General features: G+C 39.5%; 1 protein-coding gene across 1 annotated transcript; it reads right to left on the reverse strand.

Annotated features, from left to right (window-relative positions):
- Positions 1-5,443: 5,443 nt before the first annotated feature.
- On the reverse strand, positions 5,444-10,493 carry LOC135947798 (ribosomal protein S6 kinase delta-1). The gene is made up of 14 exons (XM_065496739.1): positions 10,203-10,493; positions 9,992-10,149; positions 9,824-9,935; positions 9,605-9,771; positions 9,298-9,544; positions 9,070-9,238; positions 8,891-9,009; positions 8,710-8,838; positions 8,521-8,654; positions 7,918-8,464; positions 6,653-6,816; positions 6,389-6,599; positions 6,187-6,282; positions 5,444-6,027 (listed from the first exon to the last, which is right to left on the reverse strand). The coding sequence occupies exons 1-14, from the start codon at positions 10,296-10,298 to the stop codon at positions 5,890-5,892; spliced, it is 2,487 nt and encodes an 828-aa protein (XP_065352811.1). The 5' UTR covers positions 10,299-10,493; the 3' UTR covers positions 5,444-5,889.
- Between the last annotated feature and the right edge of the window lie 218 nt (positions 10,494-10,711).

The following is a 10,711-nucleotide window of genomic DNA, read 5'->3' on the forward strand; positions in this document are numbered from 1 at the left end:
GCATGTATCTACAAATTGCCCGACGATGATATTTTTGGCTCTCAGATTGAGAAAAATTTTAATGGGCAATTGAAACGAACCGTGAAAATTTGTAAAATTGTGCCTCTTGCTCAACTGTCACAAGCTACAGGAAAGGTTGCGAAAGAAAAAGGCTGTCAATGAACTGTCTGAGTCAGCCTCCAATCTGAAAATAATTATAAAATATTATCCTTTACAGATATCTTCGTATTTATTTATTTCTGGAAGAGTGTACCTGATTTCTTAAATCATAAACCATTGCTGCAAAATAAGAGTAGAATATTCTAATAGCCTGATCACGTCCTGCGTGAAAAGGTTTAGATACTGACTTAATTTAAGCCTAAACATATATCCGTCGTAATTGTATTGCGGTTTTTGTGGCTACGAAAAATTTATAAAATAATAACAATGAAAATTGCATTAACAAATTTTTTACTTACGAAAAGGAACCAAATTAGTTTTAAAACTATAAGACAAAAATATTTGGAAGCATGTTCCATTTGCGTTACCAAAAACTAGTAGGGAAGGGTTAAAATTGCCTTTTCTGTCTTAAAATAAGTTGTAAATAGTGTTGATTGACAGCTCATCGAAGCGTAATCGCAATTGTCTCAATCTTGCAAACATAAACACCTTTGAAATCTTTAAATTCAGTGTTTCCATTGAATTCAAAGCTTCTCAGAATAGTCAACAACAGTCTCGCTCACAGTTTAATGAACATCTTGACATTAAGACAGCTTTAATTTCCATTTCGAGAAATTCAGACTCTCAAAGTATTGCAACAATTTAGCAAAACCATACTTTCCTCTTAAATTAAATGATTTAAATTTTCTCGTTTCTCCTCTGCTTTGTAGCGAAATAATCTAGGCTGGTGGAAAATCTTTGTCAAGTTGGTTCGCAAATCAAGCCCAACCGACGGCGTGCTGTTTACAGAGCGCATTCGCTCCGATCAAACCACGCTGGTTGGGTGGGCGTCAGCCAGAGAGAATGCCGGCAGGATTAATCTCACTTTTACCGCAAGCCGCAACCTGCTCTGCACAGAAGCTCGGCGTGTTGCATAACCACTGATAGAGGCACAAACTAATTTCGCAATCTCTCCGATCGCAATTCGTCTTGACAGTCACACTCTGAATTCGGCAAGACGCTCAATTAATCGGAAAGCACAACTGCCTTCCTTCCAGTTCGCACCAAAGTTTGGCACGAGGAGTAAATTAAGGAGCCGCTCACCCAGCAAAATCAATAAAAGTACGACAAATGATATATTTCGTTTAACTTTGGCGTTGATTTAGGAACATACATAAAAAAACGACCTAATTGAGTTGTTTATCTGGCTTCAAACGGGATTTAGACGATTATAGATGGTTTTGGTGGGGACTTGTTCGATTTTGTACTCCAAATAAGACGTTATTAACCTGATTACTGTGTGCATGAAACGACATAAAATTGCGTGAATCGCGCTCATTTTGAGAAGTCAACATTAATATGGAAATTTCTCTAACAAAGTGTTGCTGATTGTCTCAACGTTGTAAAATCGAATAAGGATGAATAGATTAAACTCAATTTAATGGGAAATAATATCATGATTGGAAAAGAGAAATTAAATTGAAATATATCCTATCTTATTTTGTTGGTTGCTCATTTTTGGCTTGTTTCATACCAAACCGAAATTCAAACAGTTAAATACCATATCGTAATTGCGACTGTTTTTTCAAGCTATGTCAACTCAATTCATTGGCAATTCATCGCAAATTAAGGATTTTTCAAATATTTACGCAGAAATTGATGTTTTGACAGTCTTTGATTGCATTTGCACAAATGTTAAAAAATGAAAATTGAAATTGGCACTACACATCGACAGATACACAGAAATAACATAAAATTCCTCTTCCCAGTGTAATTCATAATTTAATGTCTCGAGGGGATTGTGTAATATCAAATAAATATTAGAGGATAGCTTCCTTACGTTCCAACAAGAGGCCTGGGTTTCCGTTTTAATTCACTTTTGATTAAAGGCACCATTAAACAATAAGACCCTCCGTTCTTAAAATAAACGACAGGAGCAGTTATACTGCTCGATTATTACAAGGGGAGGGATGCGGCGGATAAAAAAGCGGTTAATCTAACATAAAGTAGATCCAAAAGACATTTCATTGCATACCTTGTCGAGCATGGTTCCCCTCGTTGTGTTATTCGTGCGGTGCATCAATGTGAGAGGTTCTTTTTGATCATCGCTGACTGGACGAGCTTATATAGTTCTCTTAGATTGCGGCGAGGGGAAGAATAATCGACTCGAAATCCAGCAGCGTTTAAGTGAAGTGAGTCATTTCGCGGCGCCGAGCAATAAGTCATGAGGGTGCCTGACGAATTTCACGGGGGTTGCGGTAATTCGGCTTGCGCTCTCTGTGTGCGGAGCGCCACCGGTTCATTATTTATTGTGCAGGCAATCAACATTTTTCCCGGCACGTGAAAAGCATTGGCAAACAGCGCGGTTGCATTTTTTTTGAAAAAGAGATATGTATAAAGAAAGTGTGTGGTGGAATTATTATTGTTTTGCAAATGGAATAAAAGCCGGATGGAATGACAGCACTAATTATGGCTCGTCATCACATCAACATGGAACTCTGCACTCATTACGCACTGACGAGGCTTGCTCGTGACAATTTTTCTGCCTACCGAAAAGCACAAAGCGCGCGCAAAAATGTCAAAACATGTTATTTTGCAGTTTGGTTGAGCGATGCGCCATTTGAAGTTGTCGACTGCCGCAGACAGGGTGCTGCACATTTACATGCGAATTGAATTATATTTCGCATTTGGGGTCCTGTGCGTAGAGTGTGTTCCGATATGCGAGAGTGAAAAAGAGAATGGAAAACAAGCACCGCGCGAGCTCCACGCGAGTGCGCTGCTTGAAAATATGGAAATTTCGAACAGCAGCAGCGGCTTGCGTACACACGTGTGCCCTTTTTGCCAAGGAAATTGCCCGCGGTTAATCAACGAGCAAATTCATTGTGTCAAAGGGCTTTTGATTAACTAATCCGCTATCGTACTTGGAATAATTTATCAGAAAAATTTCCATTCGTCATCAGGAAAATACGCACATTTTTGCAGATGATTCCATAATATGATAAAATTGAAATGGTTATCCATATAGGGTTTCCAAACGTCAGTTTAAAACGATTCTGTGAAATGTGATTCTTGAGACTTGAGACAAATTGGACGTTTTCATTTAACTCGGAAGAATTAAAAGCTGTGCAAAATCCATCTTATTCTTATGAGTTTCATAGAGGAAAAATTATGTCATTAACGGCAACGGCACACATTACTTTACATTCAGGGGTAAATCTGTACCAAAAATACACGTGTTTAAAATAATAATATAATAGCTCAAAATATATTAGATTGTGGCAGCCGCCGGCAACTTTGACATATTTTCATCGATTGTGTTAAAGAAATGTGGTAAACATTTTAGTTAATTCCCAGCGTGACTCGAATTCCAATTTTACACATATATCATACAAGATCCCTTCTTAGTTGCACGAATTGACTACGAAAACGTACGCAACCGATTACATATCTTTATCGGGAAAAAAATAATTCAATGTTTTGCCCAAAAATAATACTGTCTATAATGAAATCCAGAATGAAAAATATTTGAACAATGATGTTTCTAATCCAACTGTTGAAAAAGCTTCCAAGGTGGGCAATGAGTCATTTCGCGGTGACAGCAGAGGTTTCCATTCCCTTTTCCCTCTTTCTGGCGGATCAAGCGAGCCTGATTTCACATTGCACTTTGGTTAATACGCAGATGAGGCGCATAAATCAGTAGTGAAAAGCGAGGGCCACAGAAGAAGCAGTCTACTTCTCCTTTTCCACGCCAAGAAAGGGTGTGTGTGTGTGCATGCCACCGAAATGAACAAACCCTCGCTTCTTTGCTCTTTGCAGATGAAGCGAAAAATATGAGTTATGAGAAAAGCCGCACACCCACCCGCTCACCTCGTTTGCGTACAACAGCAGCCCCCGAAACTGAAGGAGCCGCTGTTGGTTTTCTTGGAGCTTGTCTTTAATCATTCTTCACGGCGTCGCTGTTTTTTGACCCATAAAATACACAACGTCGAGGAGGAGCGCACGAATATGGGAGTTTGCCGAGTGAGGAGGCTCTCGGCGAAAAGGACTTGACGAACGTACTCCGCGCAGCTAGCGCAGATGTTGGGTTTTCAAATTTTTCGCAGCATTTAAGTGAACAACAAAGCAGCAGCGGTGGCAGCGGCGGCTACAGAAACTCTAAATGGAATTTCATAATGTTGAAGAGATGTCATAATGAAAGCTCGAGGCCCCGAGAAGCTGCGAGACTCTTTGAAATTCATCTGCTCTTTGCGCGGTGCTCCCTGGTTTCGTGCAGCAAACGAGACACGAGCAGAAATTTCACATAGCAACGTGCCAAGCGTGTGGAGTGCACTCGAAAGATTAAATAATATAAAGCTGTGCCAGAGGGGAATACGAGAAAATTAAAACTAATTTCATTATTAAACCGAGTATACTAATAAAATAAATTCACAAAATAACAAATTTTCAAAAGTAAAACTTCTTGCTACGGGAAAATTTTCATGGCACTTATTTACCTTAAAATTGCTCTTGATTATGGTATCAATAAATTTGCAACGGTCAGACAGGCACACAAAACTATCGGGATACAATAATCACTCTTTAAAATAGGTTTAAAAAAGAACGGAGAGCAAGTTTATTTCGCAGTGGCGGCGTTGAAACGTGTTGTCACTTTATTTATTTTTTTATTATTCGTTTTTATGCAGGATACAGTGAGTGCAGCTGAATGTTTTCAGGGTTTTCAGGATACTCTGCAGTTAATTCTACAGCATAAATTTAATTTTGAAGGCTAAAACAGCTACTGTGCGGTTTGAAAACGGTGTGATTTTAATTCCTCTCAATTTGTAGTTTCAAACTTTTCAAATAAATTCAGGCTGGCCCCAGATTTTCATTCAGTTCCAAACAAATTTGGCGGTATTGTAGATGGAGAACTACAAAATAAATGTTAAAAAATACAAACGCGTGTTGTAAATACGAGGAGCCAAATGATACATCGCAATGATAAATTAATCTTTCAACAAGAGCAGAGTTAAGCTAAATAATATTGTAAATATTCCTCATGCCAGCACTAGTTGCCTGGATGAAGAATTAAGAAGAGAAATGGTGTACTCAAGTTAATTAAAAGATGTTGCTGCGCATGTACCCAGGTTTTGAATTTAGTTTCCCACGGAGTTTTCTCTGGGAAACAATCACGTATTTTCTTGCCATTAAGAACAAACCTATAGACACAACAGCTCAATGTTTTCTGCTTTGACAGCGTCACGTTGCGGGGGCAGATATTTCTCTAATTTCAATGCAAAAGGTCACAAGGATCATAATAATAAAATGGTTGATGGAAACAAGGAAGGTTTAATCTTGAATTAATCGATAATCATGACTAGACAACCGTGATATTAAAAAATCTTTGATTTCTCTTAACAAAACAAGTTGTAGTAGTTCATGTCAGGAATGATGAGAGGTGTAACTATTTGGAAGAATTAACGTTCATCTACACATAAATAAGAAGGTATATAGTGTACCTCTACTTCGTGGAATACTTTCTAACAAATACAGGTTAAATACATATTGTCGACACTAACACAGTTTACCATAAATAATTGCTCTTTCTGGTAGACTAGACATGGGTTGCTATAATTTTATAGGTAATAACTGATTTTTTCGTGATGGAGGGACTAGAGGGACCCAAATGGTCCATGAATAAACAACAACAATGGAAGGGATTGACATAATATGATCTATGGAATGGTTTTTCCCACTAAAAATTATCCGTGAGATTTACGTCAGACTGAACATCCTCATACCATGTTGCATTAATGCCTCCCAGTCAACGTTCTTGAAAAATGGATGACTTTTTAAATTCTCAACACCTTGACTTCCACAGCCCAACCGTTCAAACTGGTCTGCCTTCAGCAGCTGAAAAAGGTTAAAATATAACTGAAGCGTTTCATTAATTAAATTCATTTGCAGGTTAATACAATATTTTAGTTATACCATCTTAGATTTGACGTTATTCAGCGCTGATTTTAGGAGTATTAAAATTTGATCAGATGTACAAAAAAGGTTTGAGCTTACCTCTGTAAGAAGTGAATTAGCCTCAGCAGAAATCCAATCAGGGAAATTTAGAATAGAGTGACTATGGATTCCTCCAGGGTGGCAGCTTAGCAGAGTCTGTTATAATGAACGATTATGATTAACTGGTTTAAAAAGTGCAAAATCAAATGCTATTATTAGCAAACATTTAAAGGAAATATTTTCATATGAAGATTAATTTCACCTTGCCAGTCAACAGCTCGAAAATAATAGCGCCGAGACTCCACCAATCAGAGACGCTGTTCACGGTTTGGATGCTGCTCACTTCTGGTGCAGTATACATGTTGTTGCACATTTTCGAGTCGACATGTCGGTCAACGTTGGGCCACTGTCCGATAAACGAGAGCTTGACGCTGCCGTTCTCGTCCAAAAGGACGTTTTCAGGATTGAGGTCACTGGAAATAAAATTTCAGCAATCAAACAAACAAATTTGAACTACTGCGCGTACCCATAAAAAATTCCCTGGCTGTGCAGAGCTTCGAGTGCAATGATGGTCTGCGCTGCCAGCACCCGCACACAGTCTTCAGGGAGGCGCTGCTTTATAGAAATATCTAAAGGCTTTGAACTGCGTCTGCCGCTGGCATCAAGGCTGCTTCGTCCATCCAGCAAATCCTAGTTAGAAACATACATATCTAAGTTCAATAACTCTATCTCAGGTTAACTGCAGTTTGCTGAACCACCAAGTTGAATGAGAATAACATTTTGCTAGTTCAGCATTGAGTTGAGGAATTGACAACTCAAACAAAACAACAAAGAGAACAAAATAGCAGTCGATGTACATGTCTAGGCATGAAATTTCATGCTCAACCTGTTTTGGCTAGCCGAGGATAACCGAGGATTACTCAGCCCTCATTGTCAGATTGGACAGGAAGCTCATAAATTAGGGCTCCAATTAGCAGCCAAAACTAGTTTAGCAGGTTATTTCTTCTGTAGAAAACCAGCTTGATAAACTAAGGAAGCTGCTTTTAAGTTTAAAATTATAAAATTACGACAACTTTGTGTGCTTCTGCCTACATTCATTGGCACCTATCAACAGGTAAAAAATCATGAGTTAACATTTCAAGGATTAAAATCATTAAGTTTGCCAATTTTACGCTCTTGGGTATGGAATTTTTAGCAAAAGTTTTCGTTGATAAAGATTAAGAAAAGGGACAAAGGAAAATTGTTTCAATACATACTCTACGGCGAAATATCAACAAAGCGTTTTTCTAAACTTTAAATAGTATGAAGAGTATAATTACCTATTTAATCTGTATAACTACAAAGGTTTGATTTAAAAACGATGAAACTGGTCAGCTAAAATCATGTTCAGAAACCAGAAACGCACAAAATCCTGAATGTTATAAAATACAAGGCAATGCAGTAGATTTAACTACATTTTTTTTAAATCTGAATTTTGGAACTTGACTTTTAAGTCAAGGAAGGTGGTAAGAGGACAGAAGAAATAATTTTAAGCAATATTGGAAATCTGAAGGAAGCCTAAAACTTGATTAGATCTGCGTTTATAGAAGAAACTCATTATTCTTAATGAAATTTCTTGGGTAATGTAATAGGAAGAGATGGACTGGCAAACGGATGCGATAAAAACGGATTGAGTAGAATTTTAGGCCAAGCCTGTGCTTGTCCCTGAAGAATTTTAAGTCAGGACGTTATTCTAGCACTGCATGCGGATTATATTGAAATAAAAAGTTTGGTAAGAAAAAAGTGACTTACGTCATAGCTGTAACGTCGCTCGATGACCCTTCCGCTCTTGGGCAAATGAGCTGTGGTGGATCTGCTGCGGCTGGAGGATCGACGCAGCCTTTCCCTGGACCTCTCTTCTAGCTCCTTTTTCTGCTCGATGGAGTTCTCCTTCTTGGGGAAGTACTGGACCGTGGTAGGCTTCTCTGAACGGGCGGTGCTTTCAACTTTGTCGCCTTTCTGGAGCGTGATGCTGACTGACTGGAGCAGCTTCTGCGCATTCTGCACAAGTTCTGAAGTGTCCATCTCCATCCAGGGCAGCTTGATGACGCGGCCAGGTCGCTGCTCAGAGCCGCCAGTGGCTTCCATTGTGTTGCAGTTTTCATCATCCAGTTCGGTGAGGTCTTGGGCCATGGGGGGTAGGCCCTCGCTGTTGTCCGGTGAAAGAGGAGACAGAGGATTTTGTTGGGGTTCGTGAGTATTGGAAGAGTTTTGTTGAGCCGATAGGTTTGCTTTTAAAAACACGTGATAATTTGAACTCATGTTCGAGTTGCCAAGCTGGTCCCACAATTTTCCGTGGCTGGGGGAAAAAATTCATCAGAAAGGTTTGACAAATTAAATCACTCAGTTAAATGCCTGATAAATTCCAGAACTGTGAAAATAGTTGAATCAGTCTCAAAATATTTTAGGCACTGCACAAAATATGGCACCTCCTGGGGAATGATAGTTGTTACAGATTTGGCCAAAGCGCAAGGAGATTTCCAGAATGTCTGTAATTGATTTAGATTTTTAAGTATATCACTTCTTAATATTACAATGTTTTACCTTTATAACAAAAGTTTCTTCACTTGAAAGAGATGTGTCTTGCACAAGCATGCATTTTCCGATAACACCGAGGACTTTGAAGCTTCGCAATTCAATGATCGGGCACAGCAATTTTTCAACCGCTTTAGCCTGTAGAGATAATAATTTTTAGTAAAAACCAGGGTGTATAATTGACACGCACTATTCGTTTTGCTCGGTCTTCTTTGTTTAATAAATGACAGTTGTAGATTTTCTCAGCTTTCACCAAATACTTGGCGGTTTTCTCCCTAACCACCTGACGCCGGACAGTGTCAGAGTCCGCTGCGATCATTTAAAATTAGACTTTATTTGAAATATTAGTGTCACGTTGTTTATTCTTACCTTGCACTCCATTCAAGAGAATCCCAATTCCCAATTTGTAAGACTCAAAAGCGCCTTCAAAGTGGCCGTTTGCCTCATGCTGTTGAGCTTGACTGACTTGGCAGGCTGCTTCAAAAATATATCCTGCCCCGTGGCAAGTTCCATCGTCGACTGAAGCTGATACTTGTGTCTGGAAATCAAATCGAACATTTAAAAAAATTTAAAACCCTCCTTTACACATCCACTTACGTCTTGCATTGTTGACAAAAGCTGCTGATTGTTCTCGTTTTTTGCGGAGAATTTGGAAGCTACGGCTTGCCTCAAAGGATCAAAGAAAGATAAGAGATCCTTGGAACTTTCACTCTTTCCTGGAGAGCTGACCGTACTCGGCGATTCAGTGTCAGACGTTCTCCCGCCATCATCCGAGCTGAAAGAGCTACCCAAACTGACTGTGTCGTCGCTCCTTGACGGATTTATGGTCCAAACAGTCTCAGTTCTAAGAAAAAAAAAACATTGCAATGGCAGTGCAGGGAATTTAACAAGTTTCAAATTTTGCCTTAGCATTTCTGAGGAGTCCACAGACGGCATTCTAGGGATGTTGCTAATTGGCTTCAAAAGAGATTCAGGTAAAATTGGGTCTTCAGAGTTTTCAGAATCGTCCAAAAACTCAATATCTCTACGGTCGTCCTTCTGCTGGTGAGTGTGTGTCATAGTGTAGCCAGACTGCAATAATATTAAAAGTATAATTTTTTAATCCCTCGTTTCTAGCTCAAACCTCAAAAAACTTCACGAAAACTTGGCTGGTGAAGAGAGCAACATGCTCGGCAGCAAACTCCAAAAGTTTCAATGCGCACATCCGCCGCTCCTCAACCACCTCCTCCTCGAAGCTGTATAAAAGTTTAAATCCAATTTGCCAGCTAATTAATTAGATACGACGACATACCGGCCAAAAACACTAGGTTTACAAAAAGGAGGAAAGGCTCCTTTCAAATACAACTTCTCATGTCTGCTCTGCAGTTCTCTGTGCAGTTTCTTGAAATCGTTGTAGCGCTTCCAGACGACCATTTTCGTAACTGCTTCTGGCGACGATACAGGGTAAACCTGACAGGGTAAAACCGTTAGGAAAAATTGCTTCAATTGTCACTGCAACCTACGATCGACGTGACTTTGTAGACTGTGAATCCCCGGCGGTGCCTTTGCGGGTCAGTGACCAGGAATCTCCTGACCCAGCCGTCGCTGTTGAGAGCCATAGTTTCGCCGGTTCGACTCGCACAATTTATCGATCCATGGGAATGTTGATCCCTGACGTGCGTCACGGCTTACTATCACGCACCACCACAACCACGAGTCTGCAGAATCAATCGCAATCTACTCTAGATAAAACGGCGGAGTGAATATTCGTGTTTATTTGCACATTGATTTCGTTTGAGTTTTGGTTGGGTCGCAGGTCGCAGATTCACTTAAGTGGGCGTTTCCTTGCGGGTTTGTTATTCTGCGATTGTGCAGTGCCACGCCTCTTTTCTGTCACTCTGCCCGCGAATCTTATTTCCCGATCTCTTGTTGACTGTGCTTCTTTTAATAACGTATGGAATTTGATCAATATTGGGAAAATAAGGAAAAACGTACTATAGCGTACTAGTTTTTATTTGTATACAGCAGCTCA

Source organism: Cloeon dipterum, chromosome 1, assembly GCF_949628265.1.
Source record: "Cloeon dipterum chromosome 1, ieCloDipt1.1, whole genome shotgun sequence".
In the NCBI taxonomy this organism is placed as follows: Eukaryota; Metazoa; Arthropoda; class Insecta; order Ephemeroptera; family Baetidae; genus Cloeon; species Cloeon dipterum.

Bases quoted from the DNA above. Each gene is read 5' to 3' on its own strand.
- LOC135947798 (XM_065496739.1), bottom strand. From the start codon at position 10,298: ATGGCTCTCAACAGCGACGGCTGGGTCAGGAGATTCCTGGTCACTGAC. The intron at 9,239-9,297 runs GTAAGTGGATGT...TTTGATTTCCAG, and splicing joins TTTTGTCAACAATGCAAGAC to ACACAAGTATCAGCTTCAGT. The intron at 6,817-7,917 runs GTAAGTCACTTT...GTTTCTAACTAG, and splicing joins AGCGACGTTACAGCTATGAC to GATTTGCTGGATGGACGAAG.